Below are 24,766 nucleotides of genomic sequence, written 5' to 3' on the forward strand. Positions count from 1 at the left end.
TGAGGGTGGCCCAAGGCCAGATGGATAAAGACGCTGCCAAAAGGGGCACGTTGGCTGTTGGTTGGGGTAGTCGAAGAGTATGGCAGGCACGTTCTAGTACCTGAGTGCACAGTCCTGAGGATTCCCACACTCCAGCTGTGTCTGGGACTGGGAAGTGACCAACATTCATTCTCTCAGGAGCTGGGCTTGTAAAGTGGTTTGCCATTTATTTTGACTAAAGTCAGTGACAATCTTGATGGTGGCAATCTTTTCAACTTTTATAAATCACAGAAAACATCTGGAGTTACATATTATTTTATTTTCCTTTTTTCAAACGTAACATTAAAGTCATCCAACATACAGATATTCCTAGAACTTCTTACATGTCTTATTGTAAAGTTAGATATTTGAACTACGAGATGAAAATCATCCCATTAAAAAGGCAACATTTCTGAAAAATGGGTTTCACTTATGTGATGGGAAATTAACTCCCCATCTACAACCCCCCCCCAAAAAAAACTTCTTCAGTCCAGAGCTACAGGAAGACAGCTCACAGCCACAGCTAACACATGGTGCCCATGCACAGAAAGGGCCCAAAACAACAAGCAAAAGGGTTAAAATTCTGAAACAAGCAACACTTTTATTTGTACAGAATAAGAATACAGAAGCATCATTTTCCTTTCTGCCCTTTTATTAGTGCTCTGCCTCCACCCAAGTTACTGTGCGTAACAAGCAGCTAGGAATAACAGCAACCAACTGACTTACAGTCCCTGAAATGCATGCAACTTCAAATTCCCTAACGCACACGGTCAGTTCCTAGTCTCTAGTGGAGACTATGGTGCTGCTGCTGGGTTGCCAGCAGAGTCTGTCGTACTGCTGGGATCTGGAGCTGCTGCTTCTTTGGCTTCTGGTTGCTGGGTAGAAGTCTGGGGATCTTCATTCCTGGCACTTTTCTTCTCCTTGTCTGCTGCCATGGCACCCATACCCCCTATGATTTCCTGCAGCGGCTGATCCGTTTCAAGGTTGCTGGGCTGGAGTTCATAGACCTGGACTTGACCTGGGACATCGACAGCTTTCTGCTCAAGTTTTTCCAAGATGGTCTGAACTTTCCTGACACCATCTCTTCTGGCCTGGCGTACATCAGCTCGTCCTTCAGGGTCCACAGAATCCAGGGCCAGCAGCTCTTTGGTCAAATACTCTTCAATCATCAGGTACTTTTTGTCAGTCTTCTTGCCTTCAAAGTTGTCTACAGCCTGCTCCAGCCCTTGTACCTTCTCTAGGATTGCTTCCACTTTCAGTACACCTGGATGTTTTGGGGGGGCCTCAGCCTCTCCTGCTTTTGGGGGTGTAGCTTCTGTAGGAACAGGAATGGGGGCCACCCTCTCTTCTGCAGCCACATTCTTGGGGGAAGAGGGGACAGCAGAAGGTGCAGGGCTGGGAGAAGGACAGGGAATTGGAGCAGGGGGAACCTTTACTTCCACCTTCTCGGAGGGAGGGGGCGGCTTCTGGGGACCAGGTTTAGAATCCGCCTCCTTGCGGATCACCTGGATGGGGATGTGTCCAGGAGGGAGATCTGGCCCAGTGGGGCCTGGCTTACTTTCTGGTTTGTTTTCAGGTTGGGTGACAGGTGGAGGCTCTCGATGGGTCATGGGCTGCTGAGAAAAAAAGCAAAAAAAGATATAAAGAAAATTTTAATAACTGGCTAAAGTCACAGGCTAGTACCAATTAGAAAGAAAACTGGGAATTTTTTTTTTAAAGATTTTCAGTCAACAAATAGCCAAAATAAAAACATCATATTAATCACATATGTGACCAAACCGCTTGTTAAGTTTCCATTCATCACTCTGGGCTACTTGTTCCTCAACCTGAATTTCTCTATACGTGGTATCCTTTTTTGGTTTTGTTTATTTGTTTTTTGGTGGCACTGGGGTTTTGTTTTTTTTTTTTTAATTTGCATTTCTTTAATAGTGAATTTGAACATGTGTTCACCATTTCTGATTCAGCTATGTGATTCTTTATATCCCTCGTTCCTTAATCATACCAGGTTAAAGTATCATCTTTTTTTTTTCTTTTCATTTTTCTTTTATTATTCATATGTGCATACAAGGCTTGGGTCATTTCTCCCCCCTGCCCCCACCCCCTCCCTTACCACCCACTCCGCCCCCTCCCGCTCCCCCACCCCTCAATACCCAGCAGAAACTATTTTGCCCTTATTTCTAATTTTGTTGTAGAGAGAGTATAAGCAATAATAAGAAGGAACAAGGGTTTTTGCTGGTTGAGATAAGGATAGCTATACAGGGCATTGACTCACATTGATTTCCTGTGCGTGAGTATTACCTTCTAGGTTAATTCTTTTTGATCTAACCTTTTCTCGAGTACCTGTTCCCCTTTTCCTATTGGCGTCAGTTGCTTTAAGGTATCTGCTTTAGTTTCTCTGCGTTAAGGGCAACAAATGCTAGCTAGTTTTTTAGGTGTCTTACCTATCCTCACCCCTCCCTTGTGTGCTCTCGCTTTTATCATGTGCTCATAGTCCAATCCCCTTGTTGTGTTTGCCCTTGATCTAATGTCCACATATGAGGGAGAACATACGATTTTTGGTCTTTTGAGCCAGGCTAACCTCACTCAGAATGATGTTCTCCAATTCCATCCATTTACCAGCGAATGATAACATTTCGTTCTTCTTCATGGCTGCATAGAATTCCATTGTGTATAGATACCACATTTTCTTAATCCATTCATCAGTGGTGGGGCATCTTGGCTGTTTCCATAACTTGGCTATTGTGAATAGGCACTGGGGTTTTGAACTCAGGGACTACTTGAGCCATGCCTCCAGACCTTTTTGCTTTAGTTATTTTCCAGATAGAATCTCACACCTTTTGCCTGGGCTGGCCTGGACCTATGCCTATGACTCCTGTGTAGCTGGGATTATAGCCATGCAGCACCACAACTAGGCTTGTAAATGGTATTCTTGGGGAAAAGAAAGTCAGTATAATTTTCAAAAATGAAAATAGCAAAAAACTCATGCTGGCTGCTGGAGTGAGGTCTGCTCTGAGCAGTGTCCTGAGTGATTGTGACTCAGCATGCAGCCAAAGTCGGTGCCTTGGGCTCCCCATTCTCGCTGTGCACAGTCCCCACTCATGAGTGACCTTCTCATCTCCAATTTCAGAAAAAAATGAACTTTTTAAAACTTGTGATAACCTAGAGGTTTCTGCCCAGACTGAGGTATGTTTTGAAAATAAGCCATGATGCAGCACCTCCATGCTGACTTCACACTGTGCAGACTGTCATGTGACCGGAGGCCATGGTCATATTTTTAAAAATGAGCTATGCTCAAAGCAAGTACTGTAGCTGAGAACGTCTAACATGTAAAAGAATGTCTAAAATCGAAAACTCTCACATGCCTCAGGTTCTTCAACTGGGAAATAAGTGTTGGACTATATGATTTCTAATGTACTCCTAAGTAAAATTATTAATTCTACTTTAATGCTCAGTTAAATCGAATCCTCAAATGCCTCCAAAAATGGCACTTTGAACAAGCTATAAAAGGGAGCTTCCTATGATCATGTTTAATAGAGGTGAAAATAGTATTAAATATTGCTTTACCAATTATAGTGGGAAAGGCAAGTGGAATATCGCTCTACAAATGTGCCCTTTTCTTCTAAGGATTACTGAATCCAAGTGTGGGTCTGGTGTGTCACAGGTGCCTAAACTTACCTGCAACCTCCTTTGCCACGAATCCCCTTTGCCAAATTTACCACTCGTCAACCCACCATATGTCCCTCTCTGGGTTTTAAAAGCAACTGAAGGCTATGTAAGGAAAAGTGGCTCTAGGATTGGATGCCCCACAGCCTGTGCACTTCAAAAATGAAAAGGTTGGTCAGGTACAGTGGCTCACATCTGTAATCCCTGCTACTCAGGAGGTGAGAATCAGGAGGATTTCAGTTCAAGGACAGCTCAGACAAAAAGTTAGTGAGGCTCAATCTTGATAAATAAACTGGACTGGGTGCCAGTGCCTCATACCTGTAATCTTAGCTACGTACGGAAGTTCAAAACCAGTCTGGGAAAATAGCTCTCAGGACACTATTTCAAAAATACCCAACACAAAAAAGGGCTGGTAGAATGGCTCAAGTGGTAAAGCACCCACCTATGAGGCCCAGAGTTCAAACCTCAGTACCACCAAAATAAAAAAAAATTCATTCATTAATAAAATAAAATAAATAAGCTAGGCACAGTGGCATGTGCCTGTGATTCCAACTACTCAGGAGGCTGCAGGTAGGAGAATCAGTTGAGGCAAAAACTCAAGACCCTAAAAGCAAAACACGGCTGGGGGCATGGTTCAAGTGGTATGGTACCTGCCTAGCAATCTTGAGGCCCAGGTTCAATCTACTGCCAAAAAAGAGAGAAAAAGTCAAGGTCACAAAAGCACTGAAAGGCGGAGAAACTATTCCAGAGACTAAAGAGAAGTGACATTTGAAGGTAGGGCGTGTGGTCCTGGATCAGACCCTGAGCCAGGGAACACTGCTGTGAAGGAGATTTGAAAATGGGTGGTGTACACTGGAAAATACCATTGTAACAACAGTGAATTTCCTGAATCTGGTGGTTCTACTGTGCTGGTGGATGGACAGCCATGTTGATGGGGTTGTGGAAGGCCTGAAAGAGTGGCAGGCACTAAGGAACTTGGCCCTGGGTGTGAGAGTGATGGCACTGAGCTCTGCCAAGCTGTCCCCTCTGCCCTTAGGGCAGCTGCAATGGAGAACAATCAGCTGAGCAAAAGCTTCATAAAGTGCTGAGTCTCCCAGCCATAGCCCTGCATTTCTGTGGAGAACCAGCAATTTCCAGAACCTCCAGTTCCATCTACGCTAACTAGACAGGGCTGACAGGGGAACCCAGGACACCTGTGGAGCTCCTCAGCCCCTAGAGAGACACAGCAGTCTGTGACAACCCATTTCCCATACCTGAGGCCTGTCAACCACGGTGTGCACACGGATGGGTGACGGGGAGTGCACTGGTGTGCCACTTCTGGCTGGTGAGCCTTCCCGGCTGGATGTACCCCGGACTGGTGACCTGAATGGGGATGCTGCCCGCAGAGGCCGGGGCTCCCACTCATCTCCCTGGATCTTGTGGTACACAGGCTGGTGAGTCTGGTATTCACCCTGTGGAGCTGGGTAGTGGGTCTTCTGGGCTTGGTGGAAGGAAGGCTGGGCTGCTGGCCGGGTGACATTCTGCTCATGTATCACTGGGATTGGGATGTAGCCCCGGGGGAGCTGGTGACTTCCTAAGCTGCTCCTGCCGGAAGAGGGCAGGCTGGTGGAGGAGGATGAGGATGAGCAGTCAGAGGCAGCAGGAGACTGGGACCGCTGCAAGAGACAAAGAGTAGATGGCACCATGCCCTGAATCTCCGCACTTGCCCTGGCTTTCGAGCCTTTCACTGGACACCTGCTCAGGGCAATACTTTTCCAAGGCCTCCCCCTGGAGACATTGCCATTTTCAAAATGTGGGATTAGGGGTGGGGGTAATATCTCGGGGCAGAGCAGGTACCTAGCATGTGTGAGGCATTGGGTTCAATCCCCAGCATCAAAAAAAAAAGTAGTGTTAAGACTGAGAACTCTGGAATAAAGAGGCCTGGGTTAGATTTTCAGTAGCTCAGTGGCACTCAGCCTCATGGAAGCACAGGAAGAGCGCCCCACCCTCACTGGGTGAAGCATGTGCTTCAGCACCACGCGGCATGCACAGGAAGTGCCCGGTCCACTGTGTCTGTTCCTACTAAATGTCTTCTCATTTCCTCTCTCTTAACCCTTTCACTCCAAATCCACAGAGAATGCAGTTGAGTATCCGGGAGCTGTGTGGCCCCTGTGTCCCTTCCGTTCATCTAGAAAATGAGGAGGCCCTTGCCCCAGTGAGCTCGTCATCTTAAATTTGCTAAGATTTTTCTGGTTGACATGTTTAATTTTTACAGCAAAAACATTACAAATGTAAGTACTGCATCTCCAAGCGAGGAAAGAAGCCTCAGTATCCCACATAAACTACTTTTCACACCCAAGAAGGTGGGAGAGCTGAACAGAGCTAAAAAGCAATTGAGATTTTGGTGCAGGCAGGAAAATGAGGGCTCACTGCTCAGAAATCCTAGCCAGCCCACCAACCCACAGCTCTCAGCCGAGACACAGATGAGCAACTGTTCGTCAGCACTCTTCAGTGCTGAGGTTCCGGGCTGAAACCCTGTCCTAAAGGCTGCTGCCTTGGTGACTTACTCTGGGTGTCCCTTCAAATGGTGGGACACTCTGAAGGCATGGATGCAGTCCTGTTTTCATTACCAACATAGCTCGCTGCACAGTTGATATTTATCCACGAGGACTGAATGGAACCAAATAACACATAGCCGTCTCTGACAGAGAGCACGCTGAGAGTAAGGAATGCTGGAATCCAGAGCCAGGAGGCCAGGCTTCCATTCGTAGCACTGCTACTCCAACCTTTCTGCAGCAGCACCGCACAGCTCATACTTTACACTCTTGGCCCCCCTTCCTTAACTCCTGCCCTGGCCACCTGGAAAAAATTCCTCTGAAACACGGTGGAGCTGTCAACTGGAAGGGTCCCTCTGATGCTGCAGACCAGGTCCTGGAACCTTGCATGTCACCAGACACCTAGCCTAGGATGAGCCAGGCCTCTCCTTACCTCAGGTCCATGGGAGGCTGGGGGCTGAGCTGCTGCAGTTGCTGTCACCTGTCCACACTGTTTATCTGGCTGGGTGGCTTCTGCCATGCTGCGCAGAGGTGACTGGGATCTCTGAGGGGCAGCCGCTGCCGCCTCTGTTCGGAATCGCTGTGCCCCAGGCTGGGGATAGGTGTGGAAATGATGCAGCTGCCGGTTCTCAGAGCCTTCATGGAGGACGGGAATGGGAATGTAGCCTGGTCGCAGCTGGGGGTACACCGGGTAGCCTTCCCTAATGGGCAGCAGCCTGGAGCCCTCCCTGGAGGGGCCATTGGCAGAGGATGGAGTTTCCTAAAATAAAAAGAGGAGAAACACAGACTGATTAGAAACTAAAGAGAAAATAGTATGGTGGAAATCGTTTTGCTCTTCAGGGTGACTGGGGCGTCATACTTACCCAGGATGGTTGTTCATGGGCCCCACCACCCCTGCTTCTGCCAAACACCATCTCTCCTACAGAGCCTGCTGTGTGGTTTAAGACTTAGGAGATCAGGAGAAAGCAGGGGAGCCAAGATATTTTTGAGCACAAGAGATCCCAATTTCCCAAACTGGCAAGACAGGTTTCAGCAGGTATGAGAGAGAGCTTCTAACTGTTCCCCAATCTTCAGAGACCCAGAACAGGTGATCTCTCAGGCAGAGAATTCAATTCCAACTACTTCTCTGCTTCCAAATAGGCCCTCCACCCATACAGAGTTTGTATTGGACCCATACACAGAACCCAGTTTAGAAATCTTTCTACAAGGGCTGCTTCCTTGGGGGGCTATTTTTAGAACAAGCTGCATGAAAGGGAAATACACAGGAATGAAGAAGCAGTGCAGAAACGGAACAAACTCCAGGGATTAATTGTGCTAGTCTTACAAGACCAACTAACAAGAATCTTTGCCTGGCCAAACTTAAGTCAGGCTACTGAAATTTCTCCTAGGCCCATCAGTGTGCTTCCTTGTAAACTCCAGTTTTAGCAAAAGAACTGCTAATTAGGTTAGCCAGTACCCTGTCCTCTGTATCTGATCACCCGGGATATATGATCAGGCTGCTGGTGTTCACCTCCACCCTCAGGTGAGGTCTGATGTCCCTGGCTTATCTTCACCAAGAGTCCAGTCAGGTCAGGTTAGCCAGAACCCCCCTTGCCCTTGCTTGAGTATGTTTCTATCCACAGACCCCCACTCTGCTGCTTGGCTATAAATTCCTCTCGCCCATGCTGCCCATGGAGTTGAGCCCCATCTGTCTTCCCCAGTGCAGGACTTACTGTGCTGCTCCCTACACCTGTCACCGTGGTCCCAAATAGTCTTTCTTGCCATGCATGCTTTAACATGTACCACACAATAATTTTTCTAGGGCAAGGAGAAATGGTTAGGGTCTTTCTCTTAAATCCTCTCATGAAATTCCCTCTTCAGTAGCCTAGCTATTTTGGGACCCTAGAGAAGGCCAAGTTCCAGATGTACCACAAGGAAAGATCTTATTTCAGACAACAAGGCCAGCCAGCTATCCACTGGGCAGTGCCATCTCTTACCAACCAGGGGCTGCACAACTCCCAACCATCTCCAGAGGGTCCTTCTACAGAGGAGGGGAGCTACTGCTGTGTTTCACTTGGACATACCTGAGTGGGTCAGTATTAGGATAAGCCTTCCTTAGGGAGGTATCTCTGAATGGCAAACAAATGCCAATGACTGAGAAATGATGAGCTTGCAGGGTATAACTCCTACTGCTGCATAACTGCTCAAAAGGAAGGACAGACACTAATTTGCATTTTGAGTAAAAAGACCATTAATTCTGCCATGTTTCTATTTATGTATAGGCCTGGGCACCAGATGACTGGCCCTGGAATTTAGCCCTTTCGGGCCCATCCACTGCCTCCTTCCTGAGACCTTGCCCTGGGAGGGCCTCCAAAACAGGAAAGGCAAGGGTGTCACTGTGTCCTTGGGGACATGGGCAGCCAGGCACTTGGCACTCTCAGATTAGAATACCCACGTGCTCAGGGCAGTGGCATTATTTTAGCCTGCTTAACTCTCAGGTCACCCAAGAGAAGGGAGCAGATCCAGGCCTCACATTCAGAGCCCAGTTCTTACTGTGAGATGGGCACTCAGGGAGTGACCAAGAATTGCCAAAGAAACCTCTGCTCAGTGTTGAGTCATAACAAGCTGTCTGGGCAACAGGTCCAGTAAGTGGGCAGGCATCTTTCCTCCAGCTGAAAGGAGGGCCTGCATAAGTCCTGGGATATCACCTTTAGGGCTCAATGTTTTTCCAGCCATGTGCAAAGTCTCAGCCACTGCACACTCCTGAGGGCCCAGCAGTTAGCAAGCCTGAGCGCCTTCCTCCCTGCTCCAGTGAAAGAACTTTCAGCACTGCTCTGATGGGCCCAAGGGGTCATCAAACCAACAAGGTGTGACCTCTGCAAAGAAGGGTCTTATAAGACAGATTAAGGGTACATGAAATGAATGAGGCAAATTTACTTGGAAAGCAGGTGACGCTGACAGGGCCCTTCCAGGATGGGGCTGGCCCAGATAGGATCCGAGTTCATTCTTGTCTCTGTTAGTGACATTCCCTGACCTTGGATAAGCCTCGTACCTCTGTAAGCCTTCATTTCCTTTTCTAGAAAATGCTGCGAGCAACACCCGCCCCGCAGAACTACAGCGAGGTTTCATAAGACACATTAAGAGGGATACCCAGGACTGCAGGCATGGTTCAAGCAGCAGAATGCCTGCTTTGCAAGTGCAGAGCCCTGAGTTAAAACCTCAGTGAGAGAGAGAAAGAGACCTAAAAGGCCCATAAGGAATTGAGTTCTCTCCCTAAAGAGGTACCGGATCCTACTCTTCAGACTCCAAAGAAATCAAAAGTGAAGCACAAAGCTAACTGATGGTGACAGAAATCAGAACTGCTTACCTCTGGAGAAGATGGCAGTGGCTGGGACAGGCCTAGAAAGAACTTGAGGTGATGGAAATAGTCTCTGCCTTTACCTGGGTGATGATGCGTGGGTGTGTGTATTCATGCAAACAAATCTGCCAAGCTATACACACTTCCTGTAACCCCGTTCCACCCGTCCCCTGCCATGTCCCATCCACACTACCTTGCTTTAACAGGGGAGAGCTGCCAGCTCCACGCCCCTCTCAGCCACATTCTCCCAAGGCTGAGCTCTCCGACAGGCCCGGCTTGGGCAGCTCCTTCGGGGCAAAGGCCCCACAGCCACTGCATGTTATGGAGCTCATTGATTGTTATTGTGCCTCAATTGAAAGAGAAAAAGGAAGACAGAAAGGAGGACAGAAGATAGGGAAAAGCAGCCTGCACAGGGACCATGAGGGCAGAGGTTGCTTCTTAGAGCCAACTTGTAGCCTTGCCCTTTCCAGAAGTAGTATGTCTGGGTCCAGGGAAGAAAGACCGTGGTGACATGAGCCAGGGTGGTGATATCACAGTACCAGTTGGTAGGGGGCCCTTACAAAAACTGCTGAGCTGCAAGACATGAGGCTGGAGGCTGGAGGCTGAGCTGGAAGTGAAGCCCCCCCATCTTCTATCGTGACAGTCCTTACTATCATGGTGACAGATGCCTCAGCAAGTCAGGAGGAACCAAAAAAGAGAAACCAAGATACAGCAGGATGAGTAAGGAGTGGAGGAGGTAGGAAGGCATCTACGGCTGGCAGAGAGGAAGATGAAGCAAGTCAAGCAGTCTGCACAGGACTCAGGTCCTGAGCTTGGGTCGAATGAAAAATGACTCTGGCAACCAGACAAACTGGGAGGCAGGGATGGCCAGGTGGGGAAGGCCCTCATAGGTCATTTAATAAAAAACTGCATATATCTTCATGAGTATGGCATCTGGAAAAAGTTCCAGCTCTCCTTCCACTCTGCTGGGCTTTGTTTGGAAAAACATCTTGCTTTAGGTAAGCAAAAGATCATATCGACTCCACAATATGGCCAACGCTTCTACTTGAATTGAATAGTTTCATCTGAAAACAAAACTCCCACTCCCTGGGAATGCCGACACCACTGTCTAGTGTTCCTGCTCTACTCTCATGTGAATCCTGATAGAAAAGCCTGTTTTCAAAAGGAAAAAAAACCACCGCCTGGCAGAGTTGCATTGCCATTTAATCTGTGGTGTTTTCTCACAATCTAGTAATAAAAAAGGGGGGGGCAGGATCTTTTAAAATAAAAACAGTAACGAGCCAGGCACTGGAGCCTCATGCCTGTAATCCTAGCTATTCAGGAGGCAGATATCAGCAGAATCACAGTTCGAAGTCAACCCGGGCAAATAGTTCAAGAGACTGTATCTCAAAAAAAAAACCTTCACAGAAAAAAAAAAAAAAAAAAGCGCCAGTGGAGTGGCTCAAAGTGTAGGCCCTGCATTCAAGCTCCAGTAAGTATTGCAAAAAAAAACAGGAAAGGAAAGAAAGAAAAATGTCCCCTAGAATATAATTAAAACATGTCTCTTAAATGTCCATTAAAAAGTGTTGTCAAGTTCAAGCACAAATCCGGAAACAACCTCTTGGCCACACCAGCATCTTCCAGGTAAGACTCCCAACCTGCCCCGCTACCTGCAATGGGGTCAGGAACTCTGCCTCCTCAGGTTGTAGGGAGGACACAGTGACTTTGCGTGATCATGTGATGGGGACTGGGGAGAAAACACAGTGCTAATGCCCACCTCCTCCTCATGACCTCCCCGCAGGTGAGCTCATTACCCTTATCTTTGGGTAAAGACATCAGGAATGTATACAAAATCCAATTAGGAAATAAGAGCCCCAGGGTCTGACTTTCACTGCTTATCTCACTACACTAATTTATAAAATGAATTGGTTAATTCTTCACCGTTGTTTGCATATTGCATTAAAATCCTCTGAGGCTCGTCTTAAGGTACCAAACAACTCCATGAGATGGCCAGGATAAAAAGCAGGAATAAAATTACCCCAGATGAGCCAAAATGTGTCCTATTAAGTATGAGACATTATTAGAGAAAGCCTGAGGTCAGCTCTGAGCCTGTGTGAGCACTGGGCTTGGCTACGTAGAGCCCATCTAAGCTCAACATTGGTTTGTACATGAACACTTACAGGTACAGCAACTGAAAAGACTACGCTTGGCCTTGAATCCTGCTCTGCCTCAAAACACGGGCAAGCAGCTTGCCTCCCTTCCCTACACCCTAGTTTTCTGAGCTGTAAAATGCAGGGGAGGCCCAGAAATGTTCTACAAAGCAGTGGTTCTCAAACTGTAGTGGACAAGGGAGCATCCAGGATAAGCAGACAAAATGTAGGCCCTAAGCCCAGCCCAAGGAGATCTGATTCAACAGATGTGTGAGGACCCTAAGGATCTGAAGTTCACATCAAAAACAGCTAGAACTCAAGACACCCCAAAGTTTCACATCCCAAATGAAGAGGCAGCTAAACACCCTCCTACATGTCCTGAAGTCCTTGTACTGTACAAACGGGGGAGGAAAAACAGCTCTTGGGCAGTTACTAGCTATGTACCTGGCATAGTATAAACTGGCCACGTGGACATTCACAGGACAGCATGGAGAAGGGATGGCCTGGACACATCCACAGTTGGTCCCCTAGAGAATGAGTGGTCCTCTGAACCCTGGAACTGGGCCTCCAACTTGGCTCTATGGTACAGCGTTCTTAATAAAGTGGGCTCAACATCCAAAAACCACAGCCCCCATCACAATGGTCTGAGCTAAGGGTAACAGCAACGATGGGAACTCAAAAGACTGCCCCGTATCACTCCTGACTTGACAGTCCTGGAGCGTTAAGTAGGACAGGGATTCTAATAACTGGGTTTTTAGGCCAAAAGAGGTTTTCACTGGGGTCAGGTGTTGAGTTTTACTACTTCAAAAGACCAATTGTGGAATTCCCTATGTACTTAGGACCCAAGTCAAAATTAAGCAGTTTGGCTCACCTCTATCAGTCAGGAGGCAGACATTCACAAAGCTTTCACAGAGTTGAGCTTCTACATCCTACCTCAGCTTTTGTTTGGTATGGGAGGCCATATGAATGAAGTATTATTGCCAATTTGATGCATAAACAAACAGCCATTTGCATCTACATGGTCAAATTCTAAATTCTTTCAGATACCACTGGATTGTGGTGATATTGTCTTTCCCACCACTTCCTGTGCTGTTTAGGGCACATAACACACTGGCAAAATCCTAACTAATACACTAGGCTCACCTTTTACCAAAGTCCATTTGAGGAGATAGGTTTGGTCCTGGGACTGCTGGTAAGACAGGAGGTCTGTACTGGCCACAGACTGTGCATGCACCTCCACGTAGGTGATTAAAGACTCATTGTGATATGTCTGTTATTCAAATATAAACATTTTATCCTGGGACTAATAAAATGGATGTCCCTATGAGTTTCTACTGGAGAAAACATTTAGACAATGAAACCAGCATTGCTCCTCTTTTCAAGTGTGACTAAATAAAAAGGAATGAACCAGGAAGAGCCCTGGTCTGCAAGCAGCCACCCTGGGCTCCCATCCCCTGCTGCTGCTCACTAACTGATGGCCTTAGACAGAAATCCTTGCTAAGACTCAGTTTCCCAAGCCCCACACCTTCCAGGAGGTCTTGAAAGATCTAAGTAGGAAGGTCTGTAACCTCCCAGCTACTCCCTGCCCTCTGCAGTCATGTTCATTCCCCAGCAATTGGTGACTGATGGACCTGGCTCTCTGCAGCAACAGTTGCTTGGACCTATTGTTTATGAAGCCCATTCCCTTGGGGGTTCTCACCAAGTTGATAAGAAGCCTGTAGAAGTTTGCAGCTCCTTTATCTGAGAGCCTTAAGAGCACTAATTATTAAGTGTCTCTGTTGAGAATTAACCTAGAAGTAAATATAGCCAAAAACTACTATGAGGACCCAAGCTCTGAACTCCCCTCTCCTCAACAGGCTGGTCAGCTGCTCCAGGAAAAGGGCCTGCACACAGACAAACTGGACAATGGCAGCCAGTGAACTGAATGGAGCCCCTCACATATCCAGAGACCTCAGGGAGGAAAGCCAGGCCAGGCCAGGCCATGGAAGGGCTGCCCAAGAGCAGAATATCCATTGGTGTCTCCTCAGTATCCTCAACTCTGTCCTGTACCAGGGTCCACAAGTGGTCCCCAGGTCACGCATGCCCTTTGGCAGTTGCTGGATATCTCCCCGCTAGAGGGAGGACTGGAACCCAGAGTCAGCCTGCAACTTCCCCACTGTCCCCCACCCAAGAGCCCTCCTCAAGGATCCCACCTAGAAGATGTGAGAAGTGGGATGAGACCCCAGGTTCCATGGGAATCCAGTGTACAGCCAGACTGAGACGCTCTACCAAGGGACACCAGCACCCAAACTCACAGCTTTAGGGAAAATGAAACACTTATCTACTCCCTCTTGGGGGGACCAAAGGGGAAGCAAGGCTACCTGCTTTAATCAATCCAAAGCCAGGAATCTCAGGGGTAAAGTACTTGACTGTCCATACCGGGAAGCAAACTGTGCCTGAAGTTAAAGAGACCAGGAGAGGTCCCTTCTCATCTGGTACATTTCCATGGACTTCCCAAGGACTTATCCCAAACACAAAAACACAAAGAGAACACAGTGGCCAATCGCGTAACTACTTCATTGGCTACAGACCAATCACTCAGTATTCATCAGGTACCAGTGAAGAGTGAGTCAAGTAGACATGCATTTTGTACAAAATATATTTGCCAAAAGAAAAAAGGCCTTGAGCAGCTTCTCAGAGCATTCTTCTCACAACAACCACATCTCCCCCCCACCTCCCAAGATGCTGATGGCAATTAGCAAACGCCTTCTTTCCATCTGTGGTGACATTTCTACCTCCTAGCACTGGGTGCATATGACAGGCCCTCCCTTCAGCTCTTCAGTAAGGTGGCTTGGCATCCTCTCTACCCCGCTGACCAGGCACCTAGATCATCTTGCCTGACACTATCCTCAGAGCTGCGGAGGGATGGCTGAGGGACAGCCTCTCCTTGAGGAGCCATAACACAGAGATCCATGGAGCACAGTATGGGAACCACCACCCCCACACTGCCCATCCCCTGCCACATCCCACCCACACATCTTGTTTGGTTTTGGTTTTGGTGGTACTGGGATTTGAACTCAGGGCTTCATGCTTGCTAGGCAGGCACTCGGCTACTTGAGCCATGCCTCCAGTCCACCCAGCTTGTCTTGGAAGGAGGATCTGGGATGAGTAGAAGGGCTCATGAACTCAGGGAGCTGAGGACCAGTGGAGGCTCCAGAAGACCCAACAGCCTTCATCTGGCCCCTTACTGTGTTCCAAGTTACTGCCCACCTGCATATTGAAAAGCCCAGGAAGTCCGGGCCAGGGTTCTTAGGGCCATCAGCTAAACTTGGTACAAGGAGAAGAGGAGCCCTAGCTTCTGAGAACCAAGACTCCAGGCTTAACTGAGAACTGAGACCCACGCACAAGCAGGTCTACAGTATGGGACAGTCAAATGCCTATTTGCAAATACCTCCTGCCCTGCAGTGGAGGCTACAGTATACGCCTCCAGCATAATCAAGTCAGGCTTTGTGCCAAGCACCTTCCTCAAATCATCCCTTTCGGTTCTCCCAACCCTGCTGGACTCGTTTTAAGTAAGGGGAGACAGGAGCCCAAAGGAAGGTGACAACTTACCTAAGAGCTCTAGAACCCAGGTCTGCCTGACAGGCCAGACACATGCTATGCACTTCCTGTCATGCCTGTATACTGTGTGACAACACTGGTGTGATTCATTCCTCTAAACCCGTCATCTTCCTCGAGTAAAACAGCGGGAGGAAAGCATTTCACTTCTCCTGGCTGAAGCTCAGACCTGGAACATTGTGCTCCTGGGTCAGGGAGCCACTGCTCTGTGCTGAGTCATCGGCCCAGCCAAGCGAGTGAAGACACTCAGCTCAATTCTGAGTCACCACAGTCCCCAAGACTGCACTGGCGCCCAGCACAGGGCACTGTTAGCATGGAGGCTCTGGAGGGAGAGAAACAGTTCAACATGGCAGGAGAGTGAGCCCCTGCTCAGACGCCACGAGCCCCCTGTGCTGATCAGAAGGTGTTCAACCAACCAGAGAAGTGGCTGCCTTTTTCTCAGCACACTTGGGTGCTGTCTTAGCCTCCCACTGTTTGGATTTTCAAAACTATCCATTCCCTCATTCATTCGGGGTCCAAAAAGAATTTAGAAAAAACTGAGGGGAAAAAAACCTTACACTTCTACTTTAGAACACTGAAGAAATTATTTCAAAATAGGAAATGTTTGCTCCACCAGGATGCTAAGGAATTTGCAGTGGAAAGTGGAAAGTCTTGCCTCAATTCACTAGGGCACAGCTTTGTGCTGGGAGCTTTGAGCAGCTGAGATGTTCAAAGGTTCCTGAGATAGGCAGAGAGCAATCTGCAATTCTGGCTTTTCTTAATTGACAGTAAAGAAGCTACGTGTATACTGTGTCTGATCTTACTGCCAGCCACAAGAAAAACAAATTAGGAAGACTCCTTTCTCAGGGCTGGGGCTGCTGTCTGCACAGCTATGGATTGTCGGCGTCTGGCTGCTGTTGGCTCCCAGCCCCTCCTGCTGGCCTGCTGGAAGATGCTGTGTCACTAGTGGGAACAAAACAGAGTTTCTCCAGATCTGTAAGGATGGACTTAGGGACTTGACAGAAAGTGATTAAAGGGACAGGCTTCTGGAGACATTTGGGAACGCAAGACCACACAGAAGTGCCAAGGAGTCTACAGCCATACCACCCTGAACGCGCCCGATCTCGTCTGATCTCGGAAGTTAAGCAGGGTCGGGCCTGGTTAGTACTTGGATGGGAGAAGTGCCAAGGAACCGACAAAAGGCTTCCTGTGACACAGACCCTTCTACACTTCATAGAGGCAGCTTTTCTTTAGCCAACCTGTCTGGCCCACACAGCCATGCATTCAATTGCTACTGAGCCAGTGGACCCTGCCAGGCATGGAAAGGCAGAGAAATGAAACAGACTCTGCCTGGAACTCTCACCAGGGTTAGGAACCCAAGGCAAAGAGGAAGAGAGCCTACCATCAGAGAAAAGGCTTCAAATTAGAGTATCATGGAGTCCAGAGCAAGGGCAGCCCTCAGACCACAGAGAAGTCGGTCGGACATGCTTGGTGGGGAAAGGCTGAAAGCGACAAAGTTGTCCCCAGATAGCACTGACACTGTCACTGAACACAGCAGGCACTTGCTTGGTGAGTTTCAGATGGTATGAATAAGTGACCGAAGACAGGGCCCATCTCCTGAGTAGGATCCAAGTATGAGAAATAGGCCAGCATTTCTTATCAACTGTACAGAAATGAACTCAGTCTATTACTACCTGGAGAGCTTCAGCAGGAAGTGAGCTGGCCTACTAAAGGCCAGTGTATGTCACTCCGGCAGGATCCCCAGGAACAGGTAAAGCCCTGCCAGTCTTCCTGAAGTGCCACAGACCAGGCACATCTCCTCTGAGTGTTTCATCATCCAGAAGACACATTTAGTAGTTTCTATCTTCTAGAGCTATCTTGAGTATTTAAAGAGACAAGGTTTGTAAAAGTACACGTCCGTATCTGACGCATATATATCAATATGTTGACAGAGCAAAAAATTATATTCATTCCTTCGTAAAGAAATCCTTTTCTGATGAGACTTTTGCAAACTACCTGGCTTCCTGAAAAGCTGTGAAGACCCCAAAGATACCTTCATAGACATATGTGACAATTTAGTAACACTAGATGTCACACAAAATGTCACACATGCCAGATGAGGGGCAGAGATCAACTTCTGCATCTGCAAAGAGAAGGAATTTGGTGCCTGGCCTCAGAAATCTGGTTATGAATCTAAGATCTGATGCAGATACAGATCAGGGGTGTGGAGGGCATTCATGGCAGTGGGAAGGGGTAGGGGTAACACAGCCAAGTGTGATGGAGGATTCACCGGTACTGATCAGTACTAGAGGGTCTCAGAGGCTACTAAAAAAGCAGGGCCTTTGTCTTCAGTGCCCAACTTTTCTATATAAGGCTTCTTAAATATTTAAGAACATATTAAAACAGCAAAACGTGAAGGAGAAAGAGCAGGTTGGGATTATGTATGGTTTCCTATTTTGGATGATAAACATTAGATCATTTTTAAATGTCAATAAAAAGTAATAAACATGTACAGTGGTTTATGTAAGGCAACCGTGTGTCACTCCAGAAGCAGGACAGTGCTAATCAAGCCTCATGGGCAGTATGAAGCCTTCTGACTCACCACCAGCCCAACAGCACCCAACATTTAAGCCTTCCCGGCTCTGGCTAACATCAAACGCTGCCCCAGTTCCCGCGCATGTGCTCTACCCTCATAAAGGGCAAATTATTTGCACAGAACAGGAGACAAATTATGTTTTCAGAGGCGCAGTCAGTTCTTGTGCAAGCCAAACACAGGCTGTTCTTTAGAAGGGAAAGTGAAGGTCTTAGAAGAGCCAGACTCCCAAGCCACAACACTATGCTTTTCACTTGCCCCCCAACAAATCACTGTTGAGCCAGTTGCAAGGCATTTGCTCAGCCATGACAGTGACTTGCTAGAAATGCAAAGGAGAGAATGGCCACTTATTTCCCAACTGTGCTCTGATTCTGCTAAGAGGCACCATGGCTTGTAATCGATCTGCAAAGAGCAAAATGATCTCATCTTTAAGAAAATCCAGGAGGCTCTGCTGAACCTGAAGTAGAATAAGTGGCTCTCTCCACCTCAATCACAACGCAAAACGTTTCCAGTTTTCTCTGAAAGGACATTTCTACCTCTCACAGAACCAGAGTATCATCTGTCAAATTACGATGACAAGATTCAGCTGGGAGGGCAAGACAGGAAGGAGGAAAAGGCCTCAGTTCACTTCTTCCTGTAGTGGAGGCAGGTCTCCCCACTCTGGCACTGTCACTCTGCCAGACTCTGCATGCGGCTGTCTCCACCCCCTCCCCACCTCAGAAGCCAGGCACTGGGAGAGCTTCCCCAAGAAGGAAAGTAGGAGGCAGGCAGAGCTCTGCAGGTCAGATGTGAAGCAGGCACAGCTTGAGGGATTCCAGGGCATACGACATCACAGCTCTCCCTCCACCAAATGGGATCAGGAGCCATTGTGGCTCTCAAGGCCTGTCTGACATAATCAGAATCAAAGCAAAGCTTTTTCTAGGTTCCACTCTGCATAATACAGATTGGGCAAGGGGCGGGTAGAGGGAAAGCAACTGCAATCTGTGTCCTTAAAAGGCTCCCCTGGAGCTGCTGAGCTGATGATCCCCAAGATCCACAGAGCAAGACAGCCCTGCTCCATGACAAGGAGGGTCTGCCTGTCCTCCCAGGAAGATCTGCAAGGGACCAACACTCCAGAGTACTTGACCTGTTTATTCAGGAAGGAGAGCTGGGGAGTGGCTGCCTGCACATCTCCTGACTCCAAAGTGAACCCTACCCTTTCTGCAGGAAAGGGGTCTGGGCTGGTATGAGCTTGCCAGATTAGTGGGAAGGCAAAGTGTGCAGAAAATTGAAATCCAGGAAGATTGCAGGTGGGGAGGCCCAGCTGCTCTTTAGAAAGGTGTTGAATGAAGCCAAGGTCGTTGCCTCTAATCAGCAAACGACCACAGAACAGCAAGATACCTGCTTTCACTCGCACTCCAGATAAAAGACTTGCTCTAACCACTTCACGGAACACAGGGCATCAACATGAAAGCACAGAGGTTAAGACTAAATAAAACACGAAGTGCTATCCTTTTTCTTCTTTCCATGAAAGTCTTTTCTTTACCAGCATGTTTAGACTGTAAACATCCTGAAGCTGAGTCCTCCCCAAAAGCCTTCTCTTGTTTTCCAGGCTCAGTCAATAGCTCTTTACTGATTGTCAGCATTTCCTCTCCAAGGTGAGGATGCTCAGCTGTTAGCTCCTCTCCTCCAAATCAGCCCTTCCTTTTAGGCCATTGCTCTTTTCTCCTGATGCTTTAAAAAACCAATTTCTAGGACTCAAATGGTAGAACACCTGCCTACCAAGTGGAAGGCCGTGGTTCTAACCCTAGTACTGCCAACCAAAAAAGTAAATAAAATAATGAACTGGAACACCATTTAAAAATTTTTTCTAATATAAAATATTGAAGGATTTTTTTCCCCTGGTATGTTGTCTGGAGTAAGGTACAATTCATATAAGTGAAATTCTATTAGTCACCCGATGCTCTATGACTATCCAAGCATGGATTTGAAAGCAATGAAGCCCAGAGGCAAAGCAGGTACAACTACAGAATCGGCTCTCAGACATACTAGTGCTCTTAGGTTTTGGTGCCATGCTGGCAAATCTCAAGTAGTTAATTTTGGTAAAAAAAACTCTTCTTGAGTTGGTCCCATTTGTCTTCAAAATCTAAGCAAGTGGGGCACAGAGATCAGTAATCCAATAATTTGGAGGTGGGGACTACACAAAGATTTTCAATTATTCCAGCCTGCACTCTTCGGTTCCATAAAAATTCAAGCCACTTCTGACTTCTCTTATTAGGACACTCCACACAGTTCTTTCCTTGCAACTGGTGCTAGCACAGTGACCTTCAGAAACACTCTTGTATTCTCTGTCCCTTTATCAGTAAAATAAAGAGACTGAACTAAAACACTAAGTCCCTTTCAGCCTGAAAATTCTGACTGTGAAAATTTCAAATCAACTTTTCCAGTCTAGAACCTCTGATTTAGTACTTAGTAGTTTTATTTTCTGTTGGCGAGAATAATATTAACTCATCCTGGTTGGTTGGTTGGTTGGTTTGTTTGTTTTCGTGTTAAACAGGCTTATGAAACCACAGTCTAACCCATCCACTGGGTGGGTACAGGAAGATCCCAACTTGCTAGGTAAGTTTCACAAAGTGCTGGCGACCGATCTATGTGCTCAAACTTGATCATCACCCCGAACAAAGGGTGCCTGCAGATCCTGACTGTCCCTATAACTACAGGAAGGAGGCCTCAAAAATAGAGTTGCACACCACACTAAAGATCTTCTACGTCCATGCAGTCTGCAGTAAGAGGGTTGGTCTGAAACCAGCAAGTTTCACCCAGTAATGGATTGAACAGATACAAAAAAGTATATATAATTATGCCCATCCCAGCTAATTACAAGCCTCTTGTGCACATTTTCAGGAATAAATATACAATTAATTTCTTGTAAATGTACACTGCTGAATGTGCACTGTCTCACTGCTGGATGCCAGAGTTTTATCAATATTTTTAAGGGAAAAAAAAGTGCAGGCTGGTGGGGTAATTCAGTAGTAGACTGCTTGCCTACCGTTCTCAAGGCTCTGGTTCAATCCCCAGCATCACAAAAAAAAAAAAAAGAAAGAGAAAAGGTATGTAAAAATGAAGGTACACAGATCTTTCTTCTAAAATAATGCTCTAGAGCATTTTTAATGCAGTTTTTTTTAATCTTTAAAATAATTTACCAGTTTTTACTGCTTTTATTTTTATTTTTATTCTTTTCCAGACAGCAGTTAATATCACTCTTTAAGAATATTTATTTTTTCAAATATTTTGTTTTGAAAGGTTCGAATCCACAGAAATTAAGTCAAAATATTAATAATAATTTTCACTCATTATATTTTGAAATGAATGCGTTCTATCCAAATGTATATTTTCAAATTTTCATGCCCTTCACTCCAAATTTATCCCCAAATTTATTTTATTTTCTTGGGAAAGGAGGTTTATTTTGTTTTTTTCAGGGTATGCAGCCCAGGCTGGCCTGGAACTCTTGATCCTCCTGCCTCAGCCTCCAGAGCTCTGGGATTACAGGTGTGCATCACCTGACCCAGCTTCATTCCAAATTTATATTTTAAAATTATTCATGCTCTTAAAAATGAAGTATACCCAGTGTCAGTGGCTCACGTCCGTAATCCTAGCTACTTAGGAGGCTGAGATAAGAAGGATGGAAGTTCGAGGCCAGCCGGGGCAAACAGTTCGTGAGACCCATCCCCAAAATAACCAGAGCAGAATGGGCTGGAGGAGTGGTAGAGCGCCTGCGTTGCAAGCTTGAAGCCCTGAGCTCAAACCCCATCCCACCTCCCCCTCCCCCTCCAAAAAGGAAATATATATATGGCATACATCTGCTGTACTCACAAAAGTGTTACTCCTCGGTTATTTGTATACCGGAAGCGAATCCTAAAGCGTTTTAATACCATAAGGAAGGAAATGAATGCCATTAGAAAAACATACCTATCTTTCTCTTTCTCTCCAGTGTGAGGCAATGTGTCAAGGCAATGGCAAAGTACGAGACGACAGTCCCGGAATCTCTAATCCAGAAACTGCCTGGGAGAGGAGCGCCTTGTTTAACAAGTCACACAAGAAAACCTTCTTACTGAAAGCAGTTTCAAACAATAATTTTAATTTTAAATACAAAAACAAAACAGAACTGTGTTTACATCAACCTCCTGAGTCACTCTATGCCCGAGCCCGCAGGGCAAAGTCAAGCTGACCCTCACCCAAGGTCCGGAACTTGAAGGTGAGATTCCCGGGAGCCCCCGCCCTGGCCTGGGCGGCCCCTCGCGCTGCAGGTGCGCGATCCGCGGGGGCAGTCGGCGTCTGGGGATCGGAACTCCGGGCGGGCGGCCGGGAGGCTGCGGCGGAGCCTGGCCGGGGCCTGGACTGCTGGGCGGGCCGGCCACCCTTCCCCGGGACCCGAGACCCGGCGAGCCGCAGCCCCAGCCACCGGCCCTCCAACCCTCGAACCGAGCCGGTGAAAGGGACCCGGCGTCACCGTGCGGGTCGCACCTCCCCCGGGGTCGCCACTTCCCGGGCCACCGCTCGGTGGCGGTTCTGGGGAAGGAGGGACTCGCCCGGAGCCGCAGGAGCCGTTGGCAGAGCTGCAGACGTCCCTGGTGTGGGGGTCATATGCCGCCCCGAGGGCCGCGCGTCGGCGGCGACCGTCACCTTCCTCCAGCGCCCGCGCGCCAAGTCCCCCATGCCCGCGGCCCGGCCCGCTCGCCTAGCCGCCGTCGAGTTGGGCCGCGAACCCGACTCACCTTGGGGCCCTCGAGGGGCACGCGCGGATCGTTCCACGTCGTGGTGCGGCTGTTATGGTCCACGAAGAATGGCCAGCCGGTTTGGGGGTCGATCTTGATCTCCCACCCAGGGGGCAGTGGGTCGCGGTCGCTGGCGCCGTTGCCGGACGCCATCTGCACCATGGGCGAATGGGTGGCAGCGCTCATGTTGGGTCGGGGTCCGCCCGAAGTGGCCGGGTCGCGGGGTGCCGGCACCTCTTTGCTGCGGCGAGGAGTGAGAGCCCTGCGCGCCGCCGACGTGTCCGGGAAGCCGGCGCCGGGCACCTTTATGAATTAAAGGAGGGGGTGACGTGGCCGGAGAGGGGTGGAAGTGTCTGGAAATAGCCTCCGCGCTGCCAAAGGGGAAGGAGGAGATAAAGGGAGGCAGCAACTGGCCGGCTAGAAACTTCTAGTCCCATCCAGAGAAGTTGGCGGCCACCGCGGGTTGGATGCGGAGCTCCACCCTGAGTCATCGGCTATAATCGTGGCGCGGCGCGGCGGGGCGGGGCGGGGGCGTGGCCTCGGGTGGCCTTGCTCTCCTCCCTCCCCCGAGCTGTCCGGCGCGCGCCCGAGAAAAGAGGGCGCTCGGTGCTGGACTCGGCGCATATCGGCGTCCTCCGTGCGTCCTGGCGGGTTTCGGTCGCTGGACTCGCCGCCACGCCTTCGCGCCACGTGGGCCTTCCCGAGGCTGGCGGGCCGCGCTCCGGGTGCCCGCTGCCTGGCCTTTGTATGAGGACGAAATCATCTTCAAGCTGGGGCTGGGGGGTCGTCTCGCTCACACTCCCCACACCCCGGCACACTGACGCTGGGGCCAATGGCGTCCCGCAGTTGCCTTTTAATCACTTCCTCCAAAGGGCTTAAGGGCTCTCTGGGAGGAGCTCTGGAACACTGATCTGACAACCATAACAAGCCAGGGAGAAATCTTGCAAAGCTGAAGAAGAAAGATTCCATCATTTCATGGGTTTATTCCTCTTTGCGTCTCTAATACAGACACTTACAGTGCAATGACCAAGTTCAAAGAAAAATCACATTCTTTGGGATTTGGATCTTTTTCATGGTAGAAGTTGATTTTTGCTCTCTTAAATCTGGACTCTTAGGGACTAAACTAAACCCATGAAATTTTTTTCTCTGGTTGACTTGATGGTAAGTGCCCTCTTAACCCCATTTAAGCACCCCATTTCCCAATGTACTCCAGAAAGAATGTGTTTGGGAGGCTCCAATTTAGTTCCTTAGGCCCGCTGTTTCCCTCAGAAACATCTTGAATTAATAGTGGGCCCAATTTCCCTTAGAGAATGTTCTGGAACCTTCAGTGACAACGCTTCTAGCCTTTTCTGTCCCAGATTATTCTTTCTGGATCAAATCCTAGAGAGGTTTACTAATCATTTCTAAGGGAATGAGTTCTACTTAAAAAGGTCTTTTTTGAAGTTCAAAATACCCATTTTATAAAAGTACAGAGGTGATTAGGCTTGGGCACTGACACAGGTCCCCACACTAGGGACTAATATATAAGCCCAAATGCCAGCATACTAATTTATCATAAATACTACTTTGGGGGCTGGAGTTGTGGCTCAACCAGTAGCACACCTGCCTACTAGCTTGAAGCCCTGAGTTCAGACCCCAGTACCACCTCCCCAAAAAAGAAGTTAGTACATATATATAAATGGAGGGCTGGTACTGGGGTTCGAACTCAGGGCATTGCACTTGCTAGGCAGGTACTCTACCACTTGAGCCGCTCAAGCAGCAGAAATACTACTTTTGAAAAGACTGGACCTTCAAGTTCACTGATTAATGTCTGTCTTATGCTTCCTTATATCTAGAGCCCTGAGCACAAGGCTGGGTCCAGTGTCTATATTCAGAAAATGTTATGTATATTGAAGGTTGAGCCCAAACTTTTTCCTTCACCCTCTTGCTTTCCACTACAACCACAATTTAAACACTGAGCAATCTTTGCTGCCCCCATCCCAAACAGGGAGGAAACAGGTTCCTCTACGATTAATGGAGCTGCTTCTGAGGACTGTACTGTATACTCCATTGAGACTTCGAATGGGTTTCTCTAAAAATGGGGCCACAAGGCTTGGAGAGCTGGCTGGAAGAATATCCTCTGAGCCATGCTGAAGAGCCTATAAATTTTTTTCCTTCCAGTC

General features: G+C 48.0%; 1 protein-coding gene across 2 annotated transcripts; it reads right to left on the bottom strand.

Moving 5' to 3' along the window:
• Positions 1-278: 278 nt before the first annotated feature.
• Bag3 (BAG cochaperone 3) lies at positions 279-23,094 on the bottom strand. Of its 2 annotated transcripts, none has more exons than XM_020169859.2 (4): positions 22,605-23,094; positions 6,649-6,975; positions 4,935-5,336; positions 279-1,631 (listed from the first exon to the last, which is right to left on the bottom strand). In XM_020169859.2, exons 1-4 carry the CDS (start codon positions 22,788-22,790, stop codon positions 813-815), a joined length of 1,734 nt encoding a protein of 577 aa, XP_020025448.1. In that variant the 5' UTR covers positions 22,791-23,094; the 3' UTR covers positions 279-812. The 2 variants fall into 2 exon arrangements, with proteins under 2 accessions (XP_020025448.1, XP_020025447.1); XM_020169858.2 differs by having other exon boundaries at positions 279-1,634.
• Positions 23,095-24,766: the final 1,672 nt, after the last annotated feature.

The sequence above is a fragment of the Castor canadensis genome, chromosome 7, assembly GCF_047511655.1.
Source record: "Castor canadensis chromosome 7, mCasCan1.hap1v2, whole genome shotgun sequence".
In the NCBI taxonomy this organism is placed as follows: domain Eukaryota; kingdom Metazoa; phylum Chordata; class Mammalia; order Rodentia; family Castoridae; genus Castor; species Castor canadensis.

Bases quoted from the DNA above. Each gene is read 5' to 3' on its own strand.
- Bag3 (XM_020169858.2), bottom strand. From the start codon at position 22,790: ATGAGCGCTGCCACCCATTCGCCCATGGTGCAGATGGCGTCCGGCAAC. The intron at 6,976-22,604 runs GTGAGTCGGGTT...TTTTTATTTTAG, and splicing joins TGCCCCTCGAGGGCCCCAAG to GAAACTCCATCCTCTGCCAA. The intron at 1,635-4,934 runs GTATGGGAAATG...TTTTTTTCTCAG, and splicing joins CCGTGGTTGACAGGCCTCAG to CAGCCCATGACCCATCGAGA.